This window comes from Sceloporus occidentalis, unplaced genomic scaffold (genome assembly GCF_023333645.1).
Source record: "Sceloporus occidentalis isolate IW3139 unplaced genomic scaffold, rSceOcc1.0.p SCAF_2, whole genome shotgun sequence".
Classification (NCBI taxonomy): domain Eukaryota; kingdom Metazoa; phylum Chordata; class Lepidosauria; order Squamata; family Phrynosomatidae; genus Sceloporus; species Sceloporus occidentalis.
The window spans coordinates 228,186,143-228,214,137 of NW_028316982.1; the positions used below are offsets into that span (position 1 = coordinate 228,186,143).

The following is a 27,995-nucleotide window of genomic DNA, read 5'->3' on the forward strand; positions in this document are numbered from 1 at the left end:
GAAACAGTTTCTGGCGCAAAGAGGATTTTCCTCCCTGGTTTCCTTTCCCTCTCTGGAGCATGTCTGTGTGTTCACTTGTGAAAATGACAGTTTGGAGCATGTGCAAAAAAGTTATTTCCAACAGGGATTTGTCCTCATCCATCTGAAACTCAGGCCTGTTACAGACAGCCAAAATAAAGCTTCTTCGAGTCACAGTGGAGGTATGGTGTTTCAATGATGCATACGTCCTAAGAGTCCAGAAACCACACCAAAGCCACGCTCCAGTCCTTAGGTCTGGAGCGTGGCTTTGGTGCGACTTCTGGACTCTTAGGACACATGCATCATTGAAACACCATACCTCCACTGTGACTCGAAGAAGCTTTATTTTGGCTGTCTGTAACAGGCCTCAGATTCACATTCAACCCACTTTCTTGCCTAAGTAATGTGCTTTTACCCCTTGTTGTGCTCTGTGTGTGATAAGCATTAACGAATTTGCTTGCTTTTCTGGAATGCCAACACTTTAACCATTTTCAGGACGCAAGCACATAGGTCCCCGTGTGAAAAAGTCCCTAGAAGTGTCCTCTCAGTTTAAAAATATGGTGTGTTTTTATTTGAAGTTTTTGCACTTTCATGGGAGCCCTGCACCCCTAACCTCAGCCGATGTGGAGGGCCCACTGTACACACCACACTGGAGGATCCAACCTCTGGCTGCAAAACGTATTTCCCTATGCACCCACTTGGCACTGAGTAGCAAACTATTAAAGACTAAAACATCCATGGATAGGAAAACTATAGGATGGTCTTAGCCGGCAGGCTGGAAAGGGGCAACACTGAATAGATGAGACTGTCTCTGTTTTCTTAATTTGTATTGATGATAGGGCTGCTGCAAAATGGTGCTTCCCTGTTTTTGTGTAGTCCCTTCAAATTATTTGTGCGTGTGCCACAGAATGGTATTTAAAATATCACTAACGCATGAAGCTTCTGCTCTGTGGATGATGACCAAGCCTCTCTGTATGGCTGAATAGCATCTAAATTAGCCTTAATTTGTTGAAAACACCGTGTTGTGTATTAAATAAAACAAAATATTGAAAAAGCTGTGAAACTGACTAAAAAGGCCACCTTTATTTGAGTTATTCACAATTAAAATTGGTTATGATATTCTCTAAAAGAAGATTTGCATTTGAATCTGAACTGAGAACTTATGTAATGATAGTTTGGGTTTAACTTCAGACATTTCAATGGCATGATTTCTTTAGGTTTTATGAAATGTGACAGAACCACAAGACACCCGGCAAAACAAGGGCAGGAAGCGTCTCTGGATCCACGCTGGAGAAATAATCCGGCTTGACACCGCTTCAACTGCCGTGGCTCAGTGCTATGGGATTCTGGGAACTGCCCCGTTTGCTGTTCCCCTTCAAGAAGGGAAATCATTTAAAAGAATAATTTAAATGTCTATTCAGGCAAAGAATTTGTTACTAAAGTCCCATTTCAAACATTTGCCTTGCTCTGTAAGTATATGGTAAGCCCTCAAGGCATGTGGATGAAGGTATGTGTCTCAGAAAAATATAAGGGAGAACATAACAAAATAAAGAACTATTGTGACATTATCAGTGTTTTGAGCTTTGCATTTGGCCATGTCCTCCAGTTTGTGGGGGCAGGGGTCCTCCTTTCCCAGGACATGTCCTCCATTTCACCCTTTGAAGGAGTGTTCAAAAGGCCCTCCATTTTGAGCAGAACCAAGGAGCATGGATTTACATCCTTAGGAGTGCTTTGAGCTTTGTGTTTGGTCATATCTATCCACCAACATCCAGAGGCAGAGATGGGAGGCCAACTCCATCGGGCGAGAAGAAGAAGAGGGGCCCTCCCTGCCAGGCCTCAGAGGGAGAGAAGACCTGCTGGACTTCCCCCTTCCCTACTGCCATTCCCTTCTCCTTTTTGGATTGTAAGCTGGGCAGGGAAATGTAAGCCGCTTTGATAGCCTTTTGGCTGGAGAGCAGGGCATAAATACTAATACTAATGTCCTCCCATTTTTCAGGAGGGGTCCCCCACTCCGGGGGTGTCAGGAAATGACATTGGTGTGGCCACTAGGGGGAGCTGTTGTGCAGGTAATCTACAGCTCCAGAGGCAATTATATGTCTCAGCATTTAAGCAGTGCATCTTGGGAATGTTGATGCAGCTGCCAAGTGTCCTTCCTAACTGTCAGTGAGAGACAGTGAGATGGTTGTGTGTTAATGTGGCTGCCTCAGAGGTTGTGTTATTATTGTTAGTTGGTGTAAAGAGTGTGTATTAGAGACGGATGTCCAATACACTGTGTATATCTATTGTGTAAATACTGCAAACGAGGATTAAAGCCCTCCTGAAGAGTGAAGGCTTGCTAGTGTTGTTATTTCCCAGGCCTAGAGCTCAAGGCCATTTGCAGTTACATCTCCACAGGTTCCTTCTCCCGGGCGTCCTGTTGACGTGGTTCAACTCTGCAGGAGGTTGTGGTGGACACATAGTGCGTCATTCCATTCGCCCCAACAGAACTTGCCCTGCTGAGACCTTAGAGACCCCCATCTGGGGACCCAGTTCTCCCCCTGCTGCAACCCCACTGTCCCCATTTTGCTCTGGAACTGTTCTCTATGTTGCGTTTCCTTTTTTGTCCTGCTTTGCCATGATGATGATGATGATGGTCGTTGTTATTATTATTCCCTCCTCTTCCAATATAGGGACATTAGGACCTGGGCGTCTGGGAGTCTTGGGGGACCTTCTGGAGGTCCTTAGAAACCCCCCTTGGCGCCCCATCATCCCCGTGTTTCCCTGAGGCCCGTCCTCCATCTTGCGTCCTCCTGGGCCATTGGGGCAGGCGGGAGTCTCGGGGGGAGCACTCCCTCAGAAACCCCGCCAGGGCCTCCCCCTTGGAGAGGAGAGAGGAGACTAGGGGCTCCCTTCCTGCTCCTCCTGCTCCTGCTCTTCTTCTCGGAGGGCGGCGCAGAGCGAAAGCGAAAGCCTTCCTGGGAGGCCCCGCCCCTCTCGCTGCGGCTGGAGGGACCGAGAGGACGGGGCTCCCTCCTCCTCCTCCTCCTCCTCGTCCTCGTCGTCGTCAGGCTGCGGCTCTTGGGCGGCTCCGGCTGGGGCTCCGCTGCTCTCGCTCTCTCTCTCTCTCTCCCTGGGCTCCCCTCCTTCCCTCCCTCCCTCCCTCCCCATCTCCTTTTTTTCATCCTCATCCTCATCGCTAGTCTTCGCGGGAGACTCTTCCTCTTCGCTGCCTGCCTGCGCTCCTCCGTCGAAGCCAGGATGGGGCTGCTGCGCCTCTGCTGGCTCCTGCTGGCCGCCCTGGCCGCCGCCGGTGAGTCCCTCCGCTCCCTCGCCCCGAGCCCCGGAGCCCCGGCGCTGCTCCTCCCCACGGGATCCCCTTCTCCCCGGATCCCTCTTCCCCTCCCTCCCCCGCTTTCGGCTTCTTCGCCTTCAGCTCTCTCTCTCTCTCTCTCTCTCTCCTCCCTTTCCTTCTTCATCATCTCTAGCTTTCTCTTCCTCCTTTTCCTCCTTCATTTCTCTCTCTCTTTCCTTCCTTCTTCGTCTTCTTCTTCATCATCATCTCTCTCTCTCTCTCTTTCCCTTCCTTTTCTCCTTCATTTCTCTCCCCCCTTTTCTTCTCCTATCATCTCTCTCTCTCTTTCCCTCCCTCCCTCCCTTCCTCCTCTTCCTCTTTCTTCTTCATCATCACCATCATCACCTCTCTCTGTCTCTCTTTCCCTCCCTCCTTTTTCTTCTTCTGTCATCTCTCTCTCCTTTTTCTCCTTCTTCTTCATCACCATCGTTATCATCATCATCATCACCATCTCTCTCTCTCTCTCTCTCTCTCTCTCTCTCTCTCTCTCTCTCTCTCTCTCTGGGGCTGTGGGGGGGGGGGGGGGTCCTGAGAGGGGAAGGAGGGGCGGCGAAGGCGCTGCTTGGCTCCAAATGGAGGGAAAGGGGGGCTTCGGGGGCTGGGCTGGCGTTGCGCACTTTGACAGGACGGACTAGAAATCCCTCCGGCCGGGATCCCTCCCTCTGCCTCAGCCCAGTTCTGCCTTTCCTTGCACACTTTGGCAGAACGAACTAGAAATCCCAGGCTCGATGGATAGGCTCTATTAGAGATTGACCCGGTTGTTGCGCACTAGGGCAAGGTGAACTACAAATCCCTCCGGCGGGCTGCGTGCCAGATGGATAGACTCTTAGGGACTGGGACTGTCACTGCGCACTTTGCCAGGGCGAACTACACATCCCTCTAAAAGGGATGCCTGCTAGGTGGATAGGGTCTACATATCAGAGACTGAAGCAATCATTGCCCACGTTGCCGGGGTGAACTACGGACCCTTGTACCAGGATGCCTGCCAGAAGGACAGGGGCTGGGCACCAGAGACCTTAGAGGGACCCTGGGTCCTCTCTCTTTCTCTCTCTCCCTTCCTCTGACACCCATCTAAACAGGTGTCCTCACCACAAAGGAGGACAGGGCCCCACAAAATGGAGGACACCAAAGGAAAATAGAAATAATAGAAAAGCATGCTCTTTGGTCATGATCAACATGGAGGACCTTGGGAAGTTCTTCCTGGACTCAGTCCCTAATGGAGCCTATCCATCTAGCAGGTTGAAATGGAGGATGTGTCCTGGAAAAGGAGGACAACCTCTGGACACACCGATGATGAGACCCCAGCTCAGTCTGACTTTAAGAACTGTTTGACAGGAGGAGATGCTCCATCTTCCCAAGTGGGGTGGAGCCTCCTTTTTTGGAGGTTTGTAAACAGGGGCTGGTGTGTCTGTGTGTGTTTGCTTTGATTGTGAGTCCCTGCATGGCAGGGGGTTGGATTGGATGGAGTTTATCACATGAAGCAGATTGTGAGTTTATCCCATGAGTGTCCCCAAAAAATCGCGTAATTACGCAAACCACATTCACATGGAGTCACCATTAAAGTGGCCAGAAAGAAGCATTAAAGTACATCTTTTTACTTTTGGGATTCCAGCTGCAGTGCATTTCCAATATTGCTTCATTTGCTCAATTGCGTGCGATAATAATCATTCACGCCGTTACTCGCCATTTCTGCTTTACTTGCAGGGGGGCTTTAAATGCGCTTTGATCTCTCTTTAATGCCAAAATTAGCCCCAGTGTGACAAACTCCTAGGATTCTGTGTCCTAACTGCAAAGGAGGACAAGTCACCACTAAATGTAGGACCTTCCTGAAAAGGGTAGGATGTGACCCAAGAGATGCAGCCTCACTACATATAAATGTCAATACATATAAATACATATAAATGTAAATGCTCCAAAGGGAGGAATTTTTTTTTTGACATTCCTCCTGGAGAGAAGGTGGAAAGGTAGGACATGTCCAAGGAAAGGAGGACGTCTTCTGGCCACCCACAGGCACACACTGTGTGGAAACACACTCGCTCTTGCTTTCTCCCACATGTAACACACGTGGCACACTTGCCCACATGCTCCTGTTCTTGCACTGAAGCCGTAAGGAGAGCCAGGCTTGGGCTGCTGGTTTATCGCCACAAGTGTTGTGTTTTCACAGTTAATCATTCTTGGCGATGGCTCCTGCCCTTGAAAGAACCGTCCTAAACAGCTGCGACAGCATGTGATCTGCCGCTCTCTCTTTTTTCCCTTTCCCCCTCTCCTCTTGTTCACTCTTGGGCTCCAGAAACTATGGCACACTTGGGCACAGCAATGCCCCACGCTTCTGAGCAAGCATCCAAAGGGGGAAGGCTACCCTTGGGGCTGGGTTGAGGTGGGATGGGGAGTCACTTTTTCTTGTGATGTTCCCATGTAGAAGAAAGTCATCAGACAGACTGAAGGATCCACTTTCATTATATGCACTCTTGCCTGACCCTTGCTGTGAGTGGATCATAAAGATTAGATTTAGCTTAGATTTAGATGTATCTTAAATTTAGATTCGCTTTATCTTTAGATTAGATTTAGCTTAGAGGGCAGACTCTTCCAACTCAAAGATTTAATGTACATGCTTGACTATAAGTCAACCTCATTTATAAGTCTAGGGCAGGTTTTGGGACCAAAATGATGTTTTTATATGACCCATGGATAAGTCAAGGGTAAAAATTAGGAGCAGCTAACAAAGGATGTATAGAATGAAACAAAGGAAAACAATGTCAAAGAATTATAACTATTTGTGATCACACTAAAGGCTGGATGGATGAGAGAGAGCAGAGGGTGGCTAGTGCTTCCAGGACAGATTATATTTTCCCCTTTCACCAGGAGATGGTTCCTTTTTTGATAAGAGTTAAAGTACAGTACTTACATTGATCCATGAATAAGTCAACTCAGCTTTTTTTGGGTCAAATGTTTGACTAAAATTTCCAGACTTATACATGAGCATATACAGTAAAAGCCAGATTTTTCTTCCTTCCTTTCTTTCCCTCTTCTTAAAATAATAATAATAATAATAGTAATAATAATAATAATAATCTGGAAATGACACTGGACTTTTCTTCTCTCCAGAGAGAAAGACATTCTCAGATCGTGTCGCCTTGTTATGGATAAAAATCAACTACTGCTGTCATCATTGCCACAAATGTTCTTGTAAACATCAGGTGACTTAAGCGCTCCTGGAATCAGAAACTGTGTTCTTAGGAGCTGAATATTTGAGGAGCAGGTCGAAATTAGATCTTTGAAATCTCTTTCCAAAATTTTGCTGTTGGAGAAGAGACCAAAGAGAATGGTTCTCAAAGTAGCTGGTTTGTTGTGAAATCAGGCAGGGCTTATTGACAGTACTTGGGCCTCAAATGAACTGTTACATATGCTGCAGTAGGATGCTTAGTTCTGTGACGCCTAGGAAGTTCAAATAAGTCTTTCACATCCTGATAAATATTTAGAAGTTTCAGTGCAGCTGATTCTGTAAAGTTAGATGGATGTTGATGCTGGAAGTACTAAAAATGCTTGTTGCTTCAGCCCCACTTTCCCATTGGTATGCTCAAGGTTTCTAACAAGGAATAAAAATTTCACTGAATAGTTGCAACAAATAACTGCAAAAGCATTGTTCCAGATGTAAGAATCACAGAAAATCAACAAGAAATGTTGATAGGTGGCTTTTATCCCTTAGTATTCTAGAGTCACTAAATCTTCTTCTGTGACAGTAGTAGGAATGAAAGAACAAATGCAACAGAAGTCTCCACTACTTCAGGGGGACAGAAAGAGAGAGAGAGAGAGAGAGAGAGATTTGTTTTGGCTGAAGAACAGTGTAGGAATTTTATTTAAATGAACAGAGGGACATTGCATTCAGAACTATTCTCGAATAATTAGGACAAGGCTAACCTAGATTTATTAAGACAAAAATAACTAACTGACTTTGTTTTCTTTCAGGTTCTGCACAGTTGTATTTTGAAAAGGTTCGGTCTGTTACACTGGACATTTGCAATAGCAGTGCCATTATACCTTGCATAGTAACTAATCTAATACTGCGCAGGACTAATGTAACATTCGTGAAGTGGAAATTACAAGGAAGTGAATTTTTTGCTTACGATGGAGTTGTTGATAAAGTCACAAGGAACATTACTTTTCAGTCTGCAAATTTACTGGATTTATCATTGCTACCACAAGGCACTGCTTCACTTGTCCTGTCAAGAGAAGAGGCACTTCCAGGAAACTACACCTGTGATGTAGCAGAATCAAACAGAGAAGGAGACACTATAGTCGAACTTATACGCGTTTCAGGTAAGTTGTTCGTGTTGTGTCCCATTCCTTGTGTATTGATCACTGGTGCATTTTAACTGCTGTCCATAAATTATCTCCATTTTTGGGTGAATAGTAAAGTAACCTATGGCCCCCAGATTTTGGCTTGGCTCCAATTACTCACTGTAAGTTGTGATTGCAAATGAATCTTCTACTTCCCTCAATCATGTTCCTATGGCAGGAGAATTTGACAGTGGAGAGGGTTATTCATATTGTATGAAGCTTTGGAATATGAAGGCTGCCTGCTTCAAAGATCACCGAGAGCAGAAATGCCCGCTCTTCCTCTTTGAATGTGAAACATGGAGAAATCTCTATATGCCAGGAGCCTGCTCAGCACAGTGTTAGAAACGTCCCCTAAAAGTTCTTTATAGTTTTAAAAAAGAACTCAGGAGGAGGGAGGACATGTTTGTTGGTGCCTTTCCTGTTGGAAAGCTTAGTGGCAATGGTCAGACAGAGGCTGCAACTTAGTTGTAGATCCCATGTTTTCTATGCCAAAGGAATCAGGTTCACTTCCAAAGAGCTGGAGAGTTGGACAAACTGTGGAGAGCCCCTGCCTGTCTTTGTTGATAGTACTGGATCAGATGAATGGTCTGTTGTAGCAGTCTGGCACTTGCAGTGTGCCAGGAAGATAGACAGGCTTCTCGGTAGTTAGCCAGTGCAGTATAGTGCATCAGAGCAAGATTGGGGGAGATCCAGGTTTGAATCCCATGAAGCCCTGGAGTAGCCCCAAATGGGTCATTTTCAACCTAACCTCTACAGGGAAAATAATGGTGTGTCTGTGGGAAACTATGTACAGTGGACCCTTGGTATCTGCTGGGGTTTGGTTCCAGGACACCAAAATCTGTGGGTGCTGAAGTCCCATTAAACAGAATTGATTGTAAAATGGTGTCTTGTATATAAAATGGCAAAATGAAGGCGTGCTGTTTGGAATTTATATATTTTTAAATATTTTCAAGCCATGGGTGCTCAGATCTGTGGATAAAGGGTACTCAAAATAGGGAAATAGGGCTACCTGACTTATCGTGCCAGTCTGGTTGCCGCTGGGGGGAATGGCCCACCTGTAAGGGCCCACCAGCCCGGCAGAGCCCCAGAAGGCACTGGGCTGGGCTAGCTGGGCCGGGATTGGCTGTGGCTGGCAGGAGGGGTGGCACTTCCAGTCCAGTGCCCAGACTCCAACTCCCAGCAGACACCAGGACCGGAAGTGCCGCATGATTGGGTGGCATTGGGGTGTCCGGGCCCCATGATTGGCTGGGAACTGGGGGCAGGACTTTTTCCCCTTCCTGGCTCCCAATTGGTTGGATGGCCTATTTAAGGCCCACGTGGCACCCTGACCGGCGCCATTCCAGCCCAGCTCTCCCTCCGCCCCTCCTTATGTTTGGTTTGGGTTGTGCTGTTACAACTAACTAGGGGAGGTAGCATAGGTCTTGGATCTGATAGATATGGTTGCCAGGGCTGCGTACCACTGGACGGGAGTCCTACGGGGACACGGGAGTGCTGGGAGTTTGCTGTATTAACATTGCGGGGGAAGCATTGTATCAGCATCCCTTGGTGACAAAGGGTGGAGATGCGAAGATGTGATCAACCACTTAACAGAGAGGCAGAGGGGCGATTAACCAGTACCCCCCCCCCCCTTTTGTCATCCTGAAGCTGGTCATGACTAAGCAAATTGGTTCATCAATCAATAGATGATTGGTTGATGACAGATCTAGACCTTATGTATTTTCAGGCCAACCCTACTTTCAGCTGTTGTTGTTAATAAAGTTGTGGCCTTTTTTTAAACTTCCAATTGAGGTGTTGGTGGTTATTGTTGCAGCGCCTCCTCTCCAAGCCAAATGAGCATTCTGTAGAAGAAGGGCATGTGTTGTTGGAGAAGAGAATAAGGTTATCAGGCCTCAACTGCTGTATGTGCAGTTATCTGATGGTGGAAGATAAAATGGTACAGGGAGAAGTTGTGATTAAGGACTACAGTAAATTGGCACCATGATGGAGCATGTTGGGAGATCCAGCTTCGAGAGAGGAGGTCTCCACGATGGGGGGAAATGGTCTGCTGTGCTTAAGTTTGAATACTCTGATGTTTGGAAATTTCAGGCAAGTTTAAACTGGGAGTGTGGTTTCATAAATTCTGGGAAACATTTCTTAAGCAATTGGGTTTTAATTGAGGACTTTGTGGTCAGCACATTTAACTTGCTCAGAAGAAAGAGAAATATGTACTCTTTTGCTCAGCATTTAATTATCCTGTGGAACAAACCTACTGTGTTTACATGCCGTGGTTACAGTTAGAACAGCTGTTAAACTGGATCTGATAAATTCTTAGAAAATCAGTTTATCAATATTTATGGGTGATTTGTAGAAAGAAAGCATCTTTCTACAAGTTTTAAAAATATGATTGTCCCCTGTCTATATTTTTTTTTTATGATTTCTGCCACTGAATTAGCATTGCATTATTGTCATTATATAATTTTAGAATGCTGCTGGAATAATTTAAAGACATTCTTGTTTTGATTTTGGAGCATGGGGGTGATGAAGAAGACTAAACATTTCATGAAATTACCACCTGTGCTCCTGTTTCATAAGCTCCTAATGTATATAATGATGATAGTTTTTGATGACGATAACTGGTAGTAGCAAAATATCGTATGTTGTTGTTTTATAATGATTTTTGTTGCATTCGGTAGAATTCAAAAGCAGCCATGCTAATCTGGAAAATCAGTATGCAAAGGAATCGAGTAGTACCTTTGAGATTAAATGAAAGAAAAAAGCTGGTAGCATGGGTTTGAGCATGACATGCTTCTGAGGAAGCTTCTTTCTTTCAGTTAGTCTCAAAGGTACTACTAGATCCCTATGCCCACTTTGTTGCATTGTACACATTCAAGGAAATCTAGAGTGCCAGACTAGACATTCTGTGGTAAATGTTGCCAGCACACACCTTACAGGATACTTTTAAAATAAATGTGCTATGGGAGTTTCCCAGTTACTCATTTCCTTCCCCTGTAGCTTCCTACTATAGTTCCCAGAATGGCCCCTGTGGTATTTCCCAGGCTTTACTGTAACTGCACATGTGACTACAACCAAAACCCTGAAACCAAAACAAACTGCACATTGCTTCCTTATTCAGCTCTGCCTCCACTTTCTTCATCTTGCTTTCATGTTTTAATTGTATTTTGTAATCCTTTTGACCTTTTGTACCCTGTAAAGTGCCATGCACTCTGATAGTAATGTGTAAAATAAGAGTTAAGTAGGTGTTCTGCCCCAATGGGCTTCTGTTCAAACTGGAACCCTCCCATGAACCCATGTTTGTGTTGTTGCTTGTGCCTGTCATATCACTTTTAAAAAGGTACAGTTGACCCTCCACATTTGCAGATTGGACTTTTGTGGATTTGATTATTCACAGATTTGATTAATATGCTAACTCTAGGAATCTCTAGGTCTTCCAGCATAACTCTGCTGTAAACTGACCATAGAGTCACACTGGAGGACCTAGAGATGCCTAGAGAAAATACTTCTCTAGGTATTTGTAGGTCCTACAGCACTGTTTTAAAGTCAACGTCTCGCAGATATGAGCCATAGAGTTGCGCTGGAGGACGTAGAAATTCTTAGAGAGGTGTTCTTGCAGGTTAAAAAAATAGTGTTGGAGTCCCTAATCCCAGGGAATGAGGAGGGCTAAATGTATTATGAATGTTTTCCACCTGTACTACCATTGTGATTGCTTTGGTAATAGCAAAACTGGTTGGTTAAATGTTTGGCAGTTTGAAAGTGAAGGGGGATGCTCAGTGGCTTCTGTATTCCTGTGTGATGCCTTATATATGCAAAGTATATACAGTGGTAAATTAAAAAGTAGATTCAGCATGCTGGGGTGCATTGAGTGTCGGACTAGGACTCCAGGAGACAGTGTTCAAATATTTGCATGGCCATGGAAACCCATTGGGTGACCTTGGGCAAGTCACACATGGCTTTAGAGGAAGGCAGTGGCAAACCTCCCCTGAACAAATCTTGCTGAGCAAACTCCATGATGGGCTCACCTTAGGCACAAGTAAAAAGTGACTTGAAGACACACAACAACAAATTAAAAGAGGCCCCCTGCCAAATGTGGTAAAGACGTGTTAATATCTCAGCTTTATGGAAGAGCTGTAAAATTGTGACCCTTCTGGTGATGTTAGATTTCAACTCCCATCAGCCTTAGCAAGCATTCCCAGTCACACAAGCATTATCAGTCACACAGTTATAACTTGCCCAACTTGCTTAAGAAGCATACTGATACCAGTTGAGCAGTCACAGATTAAAATTCAAGAATAACCTGTCCTCCTTGGCTGGAGAAAAAAAACTTTGTAGAAATCCATGCAGCCTGCAGCAGCATTGTTTGTCCACTTGGAAACAGAATTTAAGGACAAAGGGAGGAGTTCATGTTCTTTTTCAAGACCTAAGAATGTCATGATTAATAGTCTGTAGTAATACATGTATACCCGTTGTCCATAAACAGTTGACATGGGGAGGAAGACTTCTCCAGGCTGTGACTGTGGCATGGAGGAGTGAGCTTTTCCTTCTATGTAACAACCAGCATCCAGTAGCAACATCATGTATTGGGAGAGGAGCTTCCGGTGATGTATCCACAGAGCTTTCCTCTGAGCACAGATATCACCTGTGATGGTAGTTAACAGGTCCCAGAGGTTAAAACTTTTCAGGACATTGTTCTGATCTAGATCAGGGTTTCCCATAGCTTCTAAACATTTACACAGTAAGTGCCTGTTTATTTCTGCTGAAATGACATAAAACATAAGATGGATTTCATATGGGGGTATGTGTGTGAAAGGGCCTGAATACCCTAAAGGCACTAGATTCTGTCTGATTTTATAAGCTAAGTTAAGTCAGCCCTGGTTAGTACTTGGATGGGAGACCATCAATAAATAGCAGGTGTTGTACGCTATATTTTAGAGCAGTGGTCACCAAACTGTGCTCTTTAAGGAATTTTGAACTTCAGTTCTCAGAATCCCAGACAATTGGCCAACATGGCTGAGGTTTCTGGGAGCTGAAGTCCAAAATCTCTTAAAGGGCACAGTTTGGGGACCACTGTTTTAGAGGAAGGAACTGGCAAAACCATCTCAGAGAACTTGTTGCCTCTGAAAACCCTATGAAATCCATAGGGTTGCCATAAATTGACAGGCTTAATCTTGCAGGCATATACACACATATGAAAAGTTAGTAAACACTTAAAATGAAAATGTTCTTAATGTAGGCCAGGAGAATACTTTAAGCTTGTATGCCCGTGAATTAGTATTTGAGGCAAGAGGAAGTCTAAAGGAGCAGCTCAGGTAATTTTGGTAGACTGAATCTAGCTGTAGTGTGCAGAATGTTTTGCAGGGGGATTTTGGGCGTACAATCCAAACCATCCTCAGGAATATTTATAACCTGCAGTGTTAGCTTCGCAAGACCTCCCCCCCATCTTACCACTTGTTACACCATTCTTCATCTCCCTTTTTATTTGTCGTTACTTCATTCTAGAATGAAATACAGATTTCATTTGCCTCAAAGTGGCTGGATGTGAATGAACCATCTGGGTAGACACATAGCCAGAGACAACATATATTGAGGCCAAAGCCAATTGTAAACCAGACAGTTCCCCCATTTGGGGGAATTCCCCCTATAGCACACTCTACTGTTGATATTATAGGTGGGTATGATATAAGAAATGTGGAATACATTGGCACTAATATTTGTTGTTAATGTGCCTTCAAGTCAACTCTTAGGATGGCCCTAAGAGGAATATCAACATCACTGGCGTTCTTGGAGAAAATTCTTCAGAGGATTGCCATTGCTTCCTCTAAGTTTGAGAGAGTGTGATTTGGCTGAGCAAGGATTTGAATCCTGGTGTCCCTCAAGGTGTCTATAATTTGGAAACTACTTGAAGGCACCCAACAGCAACAGATCCTGGAGCCCTAGACATTAATCCACTATACCACACTGGCTCTCCATTACTGATGTTTATAGGCCAATATTTTAAATATTTACAGCCTTCCATCCTTTCGTAGGTTTGTAAAATGAGTACCCAGCTTGTTGGGGGCAATTGGCTTACAGATTGTAAACTGCTTAGAGAGTTCTGAGTTCACTGATAAGTGGAAATGTACATGCTATGGCTAAGTGCTATTGCTATGCCTTTTACCTCTCCCCCTCATCCATGGAATACCATGTGGGAAAATTTCAGGCAGAAGAAATAACTAGGTAGAAACAGAGGCGGGATACACACCGCCATATAGTACATATTGTATACGTACTAGGGTTAGGAAGGGGCGGTGCTTCCGCACCCCCCTAACCCTAGTACGTATACAATACGTACAAGATGGCGGCGCCCCTTCCACATGGGCGCCGCCATCTTTACGTACTGGACGCATAGCGTCCAGACGTGTCACAGCGCCTATGACGTCGCGAATGCGCCAGCGGCGCTTCGCGACATCATCAATGCGCCGCAAGAAGAAGCTCCAAAATGGAGCTTCTTTTTTGCTCCACGCAGGAGCCGCGCGGTTTGGCTGCTGCAGCTCCCGCACGGAGCAAATGGCGCCGGCGGGGAAGCGCCGCAAAACGGCGGTTTGTATCCCACCAAAAAGAACAGAACAGCAAAAAGGTTAGCCACTACACTAGAGCAAAGTCGAGAGTGGTCAGAGTTGTGGGGCCACACTAGGAACTGTGTGTGCCACCCACCCCCATTTCATGAAATGCATATCTCAGGGAGTGGGCAAAAACATGGTGAAATTGCCCCCATGTCAATTCAAAATAATAATAAAAAAGCAAACAGAAAAGGGGGTGGCCTCAAAATGGCCTTGGAGGCTACACATGGCTCTTGCCCCACTCTGCTATCACAAGTGCACCCAAAACAAAACCAAGATTGCCTGTGTCTTACCTGTGAAGTGCAGACTTTGCAACATAAGATACATCTACAGCATCTCTGACAGATGGTCATCCAACCTCTCCTTAAATATCTTTGATAAAGTGGAACCTACCACTTTCATGGCAGTCTTGTCCACTTGTAGACTTCTTACTGTTAGGAGGTTTCTCTAAATATTCTGCTGAAATCTGAACAGGTCCTCTCAATATGTTGGTGAGTTGGTTTGAATATCCTTCTCTGGCAACTACTTCCCAAGAATACCTTAACTTGTGAAAGGAGGTTCCTTTATTTTCATATAGATAGAAAATAGAATGGGTTCAAGTTATGTCAGGAAATTTGTGGAAGCCTTACTTTGTAAGCTGCTTTTGGTTCATTAATTGTTATATTGAATTGAAAATTGCAGTTTGTAGTCTGTGTTTAAACTGAAAGTTGGCCTTACCTATGCACTGAATTGTTTGGCAAAGATGTGCTGATCTGTTTTAAACAAGTCTGAAAAAGACCCCGTCTTTCATTATATAAAAGCTGGATTTTCATTTGGCTACCTTATGACTTGGGATATGAAATGTTATGCAGCTGATAGTGTTGCTGTCTCTGACAAAAAGAAGTGACGTGTCTTTCAGCTTGTTCTACCTCATAGGAGTTTATCACATGCGGAAAATTGGAAGTTTAAATAGGTTAGATCCCTCATAGATCCAGTGTATTAGGCGCAATTGTTGAAATGGTTTTCACACAACACTGTGAGCAATCTGCTCAGAATCTGACAAGAAAGAAGCAGAAGTTGAACCAGCTAGTAGACATTTTTGGGAAAATATCGTGAATTCATTGCCGTTTAATTCATGATATTGTGTTTTGTTTTGTCTTTTGTGCACCTGCTCTAGTGTGATAGCTGTTTGCAGTTATTAACAGGATTTTACTTGTTGCCAGATTTCCCATGATTCTTTGGGGCGAATTTACTTCCGGGCTTGCTTGTGCCCGGTTGAAAATAGCTTTTATGGCAAAGAATGCTTTCCTCCCCATTTTCCCCTCTCTCTGGCTTCTGTGTGTTTGTGAGTGGTATGTGTTGGTTTATGAGAGTTTGCAACTGGACACCTCAGCCTTTCTCTGAAAAACCTTCTGGGGCAAAGAGTGAGTGCTTTCCTCCCTGTTTTCCTTTCTGTCTGGCTTCTGTGTGTTTGTGAGTGGTTTGTATTGTTTTATGGGAGTTTGCAACTGGACACCTCAGCCACCCTCTGAAAAAATGGGCAAAGAGTCAGTGCTTTCCTCCCTGTTTTCCCTTCTCTCTGATGTGTGTGTATGTCAGTGGTTTGTGTTGTTTTATGGGAGTTTGCAACCAGAAACCTCATCCTTCCTCTGAAAAACCTTCTGCGGCAAAGAGTGAGTGCTTTCTTCCCCATTTTTCCTTCTCTCTGACCCGTGTGTGTGTGTGTGTGTGTGTGTGTGTGTGCGTGTGCGTGTGTGCACTTGAAAATGAAATATTTGTGCATCACTTCTGGTGATGCAACTATTGCTTGTGTGCGCATGTGCAAAAAAGTTATTTCCAAATCATCAATGGGATTTGTCCACATCTGTGTGAAAACCAAATGTGCTTTCTACCCACTTTCTCGCATTAGTAATGAGCTTTTAATAATAATAATAATAATAATAATAATAATAAATTTTATTTATGTTACCCCGCCTCTCCCATAGGATCGAAGCGGGGTTACAGACTAATTAAAAAACCCTTACAAACAATCTAATAGATAAAATTCAATAGTACAAAAACTATAAATACAATCATACAACATATATATCCAGGGTAGGCAGAGAATTGATGGCATCAGAGATACAAGCTTCATTGTTCAGAGGGGAAGGCTTGACAAAAGAGAAAGGTTTTAAGGCTCTTTTTAAATGATTCCAGGGGGGGTCATAAGACGGAGCTCATCAGGAAGACTATTCCAGATCCTCGGGGCTGCTAATGAAAAGGCCATCTGGGATGTAGCGACATACTTGTAAGATGGTATTTCCAACAGGTTCTTCCCGGGTGTTCTAAGTGTGCAGAGCGGATTGTGTGGGGGGATGCGGTCCCTCAAGTAACTCGGGCCCAAGCCATGTAGGGCTTTATAGGTAATAACCAACACCTTGTATTGTGCTCAGAAGTGGATAGGCAGCCAGTGAAGATCTTTCAAAATAGGTGTTATATGGTCAAACCTGGATGCACCGGTGACCAATCTGGCTGCCATATTTTGTACTAATTGAAGCTTCCGGGTTTGGTACAAGGGTAGCCCCATGTAGAGCGCATTACAGAAATCTAAGTGAGAGGTTACCAGAGCATGTACCACTGTTTCAAGGTCCTTTCAGCCCAGTTAGGGTCGCAGTTGGCGTATCAACCAAAGTTGATAGCAAGCACTTCTGACTGTCGCATCTACTTGAGATGTTAACTGCAGGGACGAGTCCAGAAGTACTCCTAAACTGTGAACTTCGTCCTTCCGGGGAAGTGTGACCCCATTCAGAGCAGGTGGATAAATTTCCTTCCCCGGGCCTGGGGAACCTATCACCAGTACTTTCGTTTTCTCTGGATTCAGACTGGGTTTGTTTTCCCTCATCCAGCCCATTACTGATTCCAAGCAGGCATTCAGAGGAGAGACGCTATCCTTAGACACTGCATCAGTCAGAGACACAGAGAAACATATTTGGGTGTCATCAGCATACTGATAACACTGCGCCCCGCGCTTTATTGTGCTCAGTGTGTGAAAATTATTAATGCATTTGAGTGCTTTTCCAGGATGTGGATACTTTAATCGTTTTCAGGATGGAAGTACATAGGTCCCTGTGTGATAAACTCCATAGAGTTGGACGTGTAGTACTTGTGGTTTGTTGAACAAGATTTTATACTGAGGAGCAGATATAGTTCAGAGCAACAAAGCCAGGTGTTCTGTATTATTATATGAATAACATCCGTGATAGCTTGTGATCTGTCTTGTTGTGGAGTATTGGAGTGCCTACATGCATAATAATAATAATAATAATAATAATAATAGCTTTATTTTTAGCCCGCCTTTCCTAGGATCAAGGTGGGTCACAACAGCCAAACACGATACAATCAATATACAAAAAATTAAAATACAAAAATACAAAACCTCACAATATCTTACAACAATTAAAATCCAGTTAAAATTTTTTCCAACTACCACAAGATTACAAGAACAATGAGGAGAGAGAAGGGGGCAACATGGAATGTTAGGGGTAAGCCTGCTGGAACAAAAAAGTTTTAAGCCCCTTTTTGAAGTGTTCCAGGGAGGTGGCTGAGCGGAGCTCGATCGGAAGCGAGTTCCAGAGGATGGGGCCCAAGATAGAAAAGGCCCTCTGAGTGGTGGTAGAATATCTTGCCTCTGGGACACGTAACAATTGCTTCCCAGCAGATCTGAGTGTGCGGGGCGGAATGTATGGGGAGAGGCGGTCCTCCAAGTACCCTGGGCCCAAGCCATATAGGGCTTTATAGGTAATAACCAACACCTTGTATTGTGCCCGGAAGCGAATAGGCAGCCAATGGAGATCTTTCAGAATTGGTGTTATGTGACTGGTCCTGGAAGAGCCAGTGACCAGTCTCGCTGCATGACTGGAATGGCAATAATTCATTGTGATAATGGTGTTTGGACCTTGGGAACAGGTGGTCATCCTACACAGAATTAACTTCTTGTTGAGACAGAACTGAAATGAAGTTACAGTCTACAGAGAATGAGAATTCTCTCCAGTTCAAAGCAAGTTGTAGATCATATATATATCCAGAGCCTGTGGGTTTTATCCAGTCCCCCTCTTCTGGTGATGGAACAGTTTCCATTAGCAGAATGTGGGAGGAATCCTCAATGTGTGACAGAGGATTGAGGGATCCTTTGGAGTAAATTAGGGAGGAGAGACAGCACCAGAAAGGAAAGCAAAGGAAAGCAAAGGAAAGTTTCAATGCATAAGTGGGGGTCTGCTTACGCATTGTTTAAATTGCTGGAGCACTTCACTAAAACACTCATGGGCAAACCTGATAGCTTGCAATCTGAATATAGGAAGTAAACCAGTGGTTCTTAGACTCTGCCATAGGCCCCCTTTACATCTACATGCACATGTTGCCCCCCCCTTTGATGTTGTATATGAATAAACAGCTTTTGTTTCTTAGTGTGCATAGTTTTATCCACACATTTATGTATACCCATATTTTAACATTTTATAAGAAATCAAAATTGTTCAAATTGGAACACTTTTGTTTCAATAAATTCAATACCCAACTCAGGACAATGTTTATACATCATGTGATGCATGTGCTTGTTTCTGAGCACAAAGTTTACTAAAACAAGGAGTACAGTGGGTCCTTGGTGTCCGCAGGTTCAGTGTATGCAGATTTGAGCAAGAGTAGATTGAAAAGAAAAATCATTTTGATAAATTTTACCTCTGATCAACTGCAGGCAGGCAAAGAAGACTGATTGAGAGAGCAAGGGGCCACTTCCCCATCTCCTTGGTTGATGGTTACTTGTACTTTGAAACCTGCATCAGATTTTAAACCTTTTGATCTCTTCCTTCCCATCTGGAACCAGCTTTTAAAGCCCTGGGCCTCTTCCACCAGGAATCCTGCAACAGATTTTAAACCCCTTGATCTCTCCCTTCCCAGCAAGAAGCCTGAACCAGAGCTGTCGTCCTGCCTTTGGGTCACACCACCACCATTTGAGAAGTGCTGAAGTAGACTAAGGCAGAACAAGGACAATATCTTGCTCTTGCAAAAAATGTTTGTTATGATAGGAGAGTCATGTGTTGTAGTCTTATCTATGGCAGACATGTCTCAGACTGGGCAGGACAGGACCTGTCTCCCAAGTAAGAGGAACACCCTAAAACCAGTTCCATTGTTCCTTGGAACTGGAGGGAATCCTGCACAGACACAAGTCATAACATTGTTTCCTACCATTTCAAGTGGAACAATTTTCACAAATAGAGAAGACTACAATACCTGTTGAAGTACTCCCCACGACAGCATATGATATTATGCAAAATAAATAAATTATGCATATGCATATAATTTGTATAACTTACACAGACTGCAAAATTGGTTTCTCTGGATGAAGTGTTTTATAACTTCTGCTGTAATTAATACACTGATGTTAAGAAGTGATAAGATTTTATAAGTATAAATATTTAATTATTAGATGATATCTAAAACTATAACAGTTGACCTTGTGGGCAACTATAATGTGTTTTAAATCATTGTCAGCTGCAGACCATATAGTTGTGAAATGCATAAAAAGAAAATATTGTGAGTTATCCTATGGGGATATGCATTTAAAATTAATATGTGCATGGTATTTTTTTTTCTTTTGAGGTACTACAGTTCATTACTGTTCTTACTGTTTCAAAGTACTACATTTCATGTACTTACTTAAGAGAGAAAGATGTGTCTATAGATCAGCTGAATGAAGCTGGAATAATAGATGAGACAAGTAGGACTTACTATAAAATATTGCAGGGTAACATCACTCCATAAAAGGAATGCCAACCATGACTCCCTCTAGTCTAGATACTAGTATAAGCCATCTCACTTTTAGTAGGGTTGCCATAGCGCCGGACCTCCAAACCAGGAAAAATGTAGGACAAAATTTTCAAATGTAGGACACACAAACTGTGTCCTACATTTGAAAATTCTGTCCTACATTTCCCCTGGCGATCGCGGCGGGGAGTGGAGGCCAAGCGGCTTAAGGAGGCTTTCCCTCCCCGCCTGGGCCCCGGGCCTCGCCGCGATCGGAGGCCAGGATCGGGGCCTCGCCTCGTTCCTGGCCCCTGCAGGGACCAGGAAGGGGGCGAGGAGGCCGGCGGCAATCGCCGCGGCCTCTCCTCGTTCCTGCGGAGACCAGGAAGGAGGCGAGGAGGCTGCAGGGAGGCGGGGAGGTTGGCGCGGCTGCGCCCAAGAGGCGCCGCCTCCCTGCAGCCTCCTCCGCCCCAGGCCTCGCTGCCCTCCTTTTCCTCCGCGCGGCCATGCGCGGTGGAGGAGGAGGAGGGCAGCGAGGCCCCAGGGTTGCCCAGCAACCCCGCTGCAACCGGCTTTTCCCGGTATTTGGCGGCACCCGTGCCGTGACCGGGCAGGTGCCGCCAAAACCGGGAAAAACCCGGTTGCAACCGGGTTATGGCAACCCTAACTTTTAGCCCCATGGCTTTCTTTCATTGTTTTCCAACTGGCATTATCTTTAGAAGAAGCAAATAAATCTACAACAGAAAGTTAAAATGTGGAGTACCACTGTTTAAAATTGCAACCAGTCAGCCATCCTGTTTTCCATTCTGTTTCTTCTTCATATTTATTTTTAATATCTCTCCACCAAACAGGCTACTCAGCCTGGCCATATTTTGGGTCCCCTCAAATGTTCCCCGAAAAATTATTGTAGAAATCATGGTGTTCTCTTAAGCGTGGTGATAACTTATCCCTTATGCACATATAGTGACATTTTGACTGCATAAAGATTGGCATTAGGATAATGAGTTTATGATACATAATGTCAGTGCTTCCACTAGTTCTTTTAAAATTTGTTTAAGCTACAATTATATAGAATCCTTGACGCGAAAGAGTTGGGAAATATCACGAAGGCCGTTGGTTCGCCCTCTGCCATACATGATTACACAACTAAAGTACTCCTGACAGATGGCCATTCAGCCTCCAAAGAAGGAAAGACTGCTATGCTCCAAGGCAGTCTATTTATCTCTCAAACAGTTTTTACAGTCAAGAACTTCTTCCTAATGTTTAGATGAAATCTCTGCTTGTAATTTGAATCCACTGGTTCTCATTCCAGTTTCTGGAGCAGCAGAAAACAAGCCTGCTCCATTGTCCATGTGAGATCCCTTCAGATATTTAAAGATGGCTGTCAAATCACCTTTCAGTCTCCCCCTCCCCCTATGCAAAACAATATCCAGTTCCCTAAGACATTCCTCATATAGCTTGGTTTTCAGACTTTTGATCATCTTTATCACCCTTTGTTTTGCTCTAGAACTATGTGTAGTTCCAGGCTGCTACAAGGATTTTTGCAATACCAAAAACCAACAGTCATTACTGCTATAACATAAGCTTTGTTGATGGCAAATGGTGTAGCCAATGGTATACAGCAGAGAAGCATTACAGCCCTTTTGCAGACATGATCCAGAGCCGCTCAAAGCCAATGGTAGAATAGATCCCCCTAAACAAATTCTTCCCAGAGCTTTATCCCTCTTCTGGAAATCAAATCCCTATCACTGGCCATACGGGGCATCAGTATGGTGCACTCTTGCCTACACTGAGACAAATGGAAGATGAGTTCCTACAGTTTATATAGAGCAGAAGCAAATAACAACAACTAAACGTATGCAAGCATGACCTGTCTCCCAACTAACAAGAGAACTGTGCAAACAAATTAGCAACAGACTAATACACTCCCAAGAGAAGGTTCTGTCTTGGCCTTCATATCTTTAAAAAGGTAAAGGTATTCCCTGGTGACAAGGTTGTCAGGTTGTGTTTGACCATAGGGGACGGGCTCCTCTCCATTACTAAGTTGAAGAGCCAGCATTGTCAGACATTACTCTGTGATCATGTGGCTATCAGGATTACATAGAATGCTGTTTACCTTCCCACCAAAGTGGTACCTATTTATCCACTTGCATTTGCATGCTTTCATACTGCTAGGTTGGCAGAAGTTGGGACCAGTGATGGGAGCTCACCCCATCATGCGGCACCCGGGCCTTGAAATGCCAACCTGACAATCTTGCGATCAATAGAGTCAGCATCTTAACCACCTGAGCCATGGCATCCCTCCTCAGCTTTAAACTGCACTGCAAATGCAATGAGTATCTAACAAGGTCACTAGTACAGTTTAGTTCTTTAATGCCACTAGAGACAGTTGTTAACTTCTGGCCATTACGCTGGATGTCAAAACTCACCTACCTGGTGGCAGGGTCCAGGCTCACTACACTTTCCTCTGGACACTGACATTCCATCTTGTCAATGTTCTTCTTGAACTGTGGTGCACAGAACTGGACACAGTATTCCAGGCAATATCTGACCAAAGCAGAATAGGATGGTCCCATTATTTCCCTTGATGTAAATACTGTTCTCCTGTTGAACTACTAGCATTCACTTTTTTGACTGCTGCATCACACTGTTGACATACATTTAGCTTGTTGCCAACTAAGACTCCTAGATCCTTTTCACATATAAATATGAAAATATGTTGAATTATTATGTAGATACAGGGTCAGACCAAGATGTCTTGCTGCCTGAGGTAGAATAGTAATTGATATCCCCTGGTCAGTCCTCATATGTGTAGTACCCAATGCTGGCTACCCGAAATAGGAAATCCAAGCACTACTAACGGGGAGTAAAAATACAAAAACATAAATAAAAAATAATCTGGTTTCCATTTCATGACACCTAAATCAGTAGTCTTAACAGCTCATTCACTCTGCCTAATAGCAGGATCAGCAATAGTGGGAGGTGCACTTCAAAACTTTTTCTATCCCAGAAAGTCTGAAATGATATACTTAACTTCAAGACTGTTTCCTTTTGTGCAGGAATACATAATCTGATGCAACAAAATTGGTGGTACAGATATTAAATCTTCCATTCTTATGTTAAAACTTGGTGTTGGGAGTCTTTGGTACATGCCAAACACATACCAACAATTGTAACTGATAAAGATTGGAAACAGGCAGCAAATCTGTGAGCACACTGCTCTCCATAAGCTTGCCTGGAAGCACATCATAATTATTAAAGTGAAGAATACAATAAAAATATCATAATGAAATCCAAAACAACACATACTAAAACCTAACACCAGCCGTATCTAAATCTGCACTTAGCATAACAGTCCAGCATGACTTCAGTAGGGCTTACACAATTGAAGCTTAAGAGGAGTTATGTGAGAGCTTAGCCACAGGGGGTGTAGGCTCCAGAAAGCAGAATTTTCTGCTTTTATTATATTTTTAAGTGCCTCCCTGTTTGTGCAGAAGTGCAAGTCAAAGCATACGTAGTGAGTCTTCTGTGCAATTGCTCGTATTCAGAGAAAATATCAGTAAAAAATAAAACCTTTTCTCACTTTTCAGGATTCTGTCCCAGTTGAGTGTAAAACCATTAGAATAACAGACAAGTTTTTTAAAGCATCAGGCTACCTGTAATTGGGTTCTGGATGTTTGTTTTGTGTTAATATTGGATTCTGTTAGCATACCCAACATACCCCACATTATATTTGGGGACTCCATATTTTCTTATCTGGAGCCAGGCACATTCATAAGAGGTCACAATGACCTTTAGAACACCAGGGAAGACACATAGACCCCAAAGGAGGACTCAGGTAATACCAAAACAAAAGCTAAATGGTTTCCTGATTGCTCCAACCTCTCTCCTGGCTTTCACATATCCTGTATCAAAGGTGAGTAAGCCAACACTTCCTACCTACCGTCTGTCATGTTCCCAGCCAACTTCCCTATCTCCCTATTTTGGAGTTGTCTTGAATGCAGTAACTTGTTTTTGTCATTCCAAAGTTAAAGCCATCAGTCATTTTGGAATCCCATTGTCAATTCCTTGGGGAAACTGTCAAATCTTTGTTATGTTGCAAGATGGCACCTAGCACCCCTTGAGCCTAGGATCTCAGATATCAATATCAGTCCCAAACCTAGCTTCCATGTGCACAGTGCACCCATGTGCCTTCCACTGTTTGAGTTGCCCCCAGGCTCTGTTTGAACCCCACACTGTTTTTTGTGGTCTTCTTTCCAGGACAAGTATTTATTATCCCCCTCTGCAGCTCCTAAAACTCTGCTGTCCAATTTACATATCTCTGTTTTGATTAGCTGTGAATGCTCTGTTTGAATTACAGTCATGTGTTTGATTTCACTCTTGCATATTTCCAAATAGAAAACTTATTATTCACCCAAAATTCGAGTCCTCTTCAGTGAATACTAGTATAAATATGTGGAAACTATCCTCAAGTTACCCAATTCTTTTAAAAGTAATTCCCCCAATATTTTAGAAAAATGCTGACACAATTGGTAGGGATCACCCACCCACTCCAATCCTCCCACCTTTATTTGGGTAACAATTCCTCACCATCAACTCTCTCAGGTCAAAATCTTGGGGCCCTCCAGATGTTATTGGACTGCAAGGCCCAGCAGCTTTAATCAACACAGCCAAAGGTGAGGAATTCCAGTAGTTCATGTACTTTCAGGGACATCAAGAGTTCCTTGGTTTGGCATTCCGAAATACACAAATTAGGACAGTACATAGGAGAGCTAGAAAAAAGAGAATGGATGGATGCAGATGTCTAGAGAAAAAGAGAACGAGAAGGGAGAAGAAGGGAGCAAGCTCAGCTATGCCAGCCCCACTCCTTTTTCCCTACTTTTCAGTTGCTTGAGATCAGTCACTCCAAGGCGAATTCTATTTTGAAGTGAGGTCTAGGAAGATTAAGGTTGCTGTTCTTATGTGCTTTCACGATGACTGACTTACGTTGACCCTTTTCTTGGAAAGATTAATTCAGACGTTTGCCATTACCTTCCTCCATCTAAACCTTGAGAGAGTGTGACTTGCCTAAGGTCACCTAATGATTTTCCCAGTGGGAACCCAAATTGCAAGGATTCAAACCTTTGTCTCTCAGAACCCTAGTCACACATTTAAACCATTACAAATGCTGGCTTCCACCTGCAGAAGGAGGAAGTCCACTCTACAACTGAGTTTCCTTCTTTCAATTGCAGAAGGAGGAGCAACTTTAGTTACAGGAAGTAACTACTGTTTGCACACACCTCTTTCTCTCCTACCCCTTGATGGTGCTGTTGGCAAGAGGAATACTGTCACCCCATGTCTAGCTAGCATCTGGAAGAAGAAAAGAACTAATTTGGAGAGAGAGCCATCAAAAACGACTGAAAACAGTCCTTCAGTACATTGTTCCAACATCCCTCTCCAAATCACTGCAGTTGGAAAGTCCTAATAAAACATTCCCTGTCACAAGAAGCTGAAGATGCCAGGCACCAAATTGCACCTTCATCTCACCACCCTAGTATAGTCATCACGTGGGCAGCTTGAAGGAAAATGTAGTTTAAGTTACTTCAGAGGACTGTGCTTTGGTTTAGGCCTCAGATGGCTGAATTATCCCAATTTGGTTCTGGATTCAGGATTTGTATGAATCTAAAGCACACCTTTAGTCCAAGATGTGTATTTGCATACTGCAAATATATGCTAAAGATGTGAACTGATGAAGTAGCATCTAAACGTTTTAACATATAGAATGTTTGGGAAATTTTCTTGTATAAACATGTACTACATGGAAGATAATTTAGATAAGCTAAAGGAAGCAGGAACTGTAGGAGAGTGTAATGTTCCATAAAGATAGGAAACTGGATTTGTTAGAAAGCAGTTGTAGCCATTGGGGATATATAAGTATTTAAACTGTGAGAATCAGAATTGGAATGGAATTTCATAGAATCATAGAATAATAGCATTGGAAGAGACCGCAAGGGCCATCCAGTCCAACCCCCTGCCATGCAGGAAATCCATATCAAAGCATCCCCGACAGATGGCCATCCAGCCTCTGCTTAAAGACCTCCAAGGAAGGAGACTACACTACACTCCAAAGGAGTGTGTTCCACTGTCAAACAGCCCTTACTGTCAAGAAGTTCTTCTTAATGTTGAGGTGGAATCTCTTTTGCTGTAGTTTGCATCCATTGTTCCGGGTCCTAGTCTCTGGAGCAGCAGAAAACAAGCTTGCTCCCTCCTCAATATGACATCCCATCAAATATTTAAACAGGGCTATCTTATCACCTCTTAACCTTCTCTTTTCCAGGCTGAACATCCCCAGCTCCCTAAGGCGTTCCTCATAGGGCATGGTTTCCAGACCCTTCACTGTTTTAGTCGCTCTCCTTTGGACATGCTCCAGTTTCTCGACATCCTTTTTAAATTGTGGTGCCCAGAACTGGACACAATATTCCAGGTGGGGCCTGACCAGAGCAGAATAGAGTGGCACTATTACTTTCCTTGATCTCGACACTATACTTCTATTGATGCAGCCTAAAATTGCATTGGCCTTTTTAGCTGCCGCATCACACTGTAGACTCATGTTCAACTTGTGGTCTACTTGGACTCCCAGATCCCTTTCACATGTAGTTTCATTCAGCCAGGTGTCGCCCATCCTATATCTGTGCATTTCATTTTTCCACCGTAAGTGCAGTACCTTACATTTCTCCCTGCTGAAGTTTATTTTGTTAGCTTTGGCCCAGCTTTCTAGTCTATTCAGGTCACCTCTGGGGTATTAGCTACTCCCCCTAATTTGGTGTCATCTGCAAATTTGATGAGTATGTCCCCAATTCTGTCATCCAAGTCATTGATAAAGATGTTGAATAGCACTGGGCCCAGGACAGAACCCTGTGGGACCCCACTGGTCACTTCTCTCTAGGATGAAAAGGAGCCATTGTTGAGCACCCTTTGGGTTTCCCCAGTTAACCAATTACACATCCATGTAACAGTTACCTTGTCTAGCCCACATTTTACAAGCTTGTTTGCAAGAATGTCATGGGGAACTTGGTTAAAGGCCTTACTGAAATCAAGATGTACTATATCCACAGCATTTCCTTCATCTAACAAGCTGGTATTTTTATCAAAAGAAATTGGAAGTCATCTAGTCAAGGAGCCTATTGAAATAGTGATACAGTGTCCTTCTTAGCTGGATATCCAAATTTTGCTGATGGAGGAGGTTCTAGTGCCTTTTGAGTCACCCTCTTCTGCTGGCACCTTGTATTGTCAGGGACTTCCTCCTAATTTTTACTTCAAATTCCTTTAATTAGAAGGTCCTGTAACTTCATTTGCAAAAATGAGAACAAAGGGCTCGCATGGAAGCAACAAACACAAATGGTTGGGAATTGATGTGTGGAAACATGACAGTAACTTGCTGTCATATGTACACAAAGGTATTACATTCTGGGAACAAATGATTTATTTTCAATTAGACTGAAATGCTAAGAAGCAATATAAATAGAAGAGAGAGAGAACTGCTTACTTGAAATATACGTAGTAGTGGAATAAACATGTACTAACATTCCTGTAAGAATGTTTTAAACAAATGTATTTCAACGTTGAAGCAAATTTTCTCACTCACAAAGGTGGTTTTCCTGGGTCTCATACCTTTTAAGATTTATTTCTAAAAACTGCTTGCGTTCACAAAGGAAATATGACACCACCTTCTGGTAAGAAAGGAAACAGCATTGATACCACGTGGCATCTTTAAAACTATTTTATATCAACTTGTTCCCTTTGAAGAATTATCAAGTAATGATAACTCTGAATTTGAACACCTTTGTAATTTTATGATGGTGAATTGTCTCTTTAGTCAATTTGCATTCATCCAACACCTTGTGTTTTTTTAAAAGTTGAAATTTGCCTGTAGTCTTTTTAAAAAGAGTTCTGTATAAAGAATTGTTAGATCAAATTAT

The 27,995-nt window shown here is 43.6% G+C and overlaps 1 protein-coding gene across 6 annotated transcripts in view; it reads left to right on the forward strand.

Annotated features, from left to right (window-relative positions):
* The first annotated feature begins 2,947 nt into the window (after positions 1-2,947).
* The window catches only part of CD47 (CD47 molecule), a 92,151-nt gene continuing 67,103 nt past the window's right edge, over positions 2,948-27,995 (forward strand). For 3 of the 6 annotated variants that reach the window (XM_089512329.1, XM_089512330.1, XM_089512332.1), the window contains exons 1-2: positions 2,953-3,307; positions 7,316-7,666. In XM_089512329.1, the coding sequence (XP_089368455.1) occupies positions 3,256-3,307; positions 7,316-7,666 (403 nt within the window). In that variant the 5' untranslated portion in view covers positions 2,953-3,255. Of the gene's footprint in view, positions 3,308-7,315; positions 7,667-27,995 lie in introns of all 6 variants that reach the window. The other 3 variants (XM_089512333.1, XM_089512328.1, XM_089512327.1) reach the window with 3 other exon arrangements.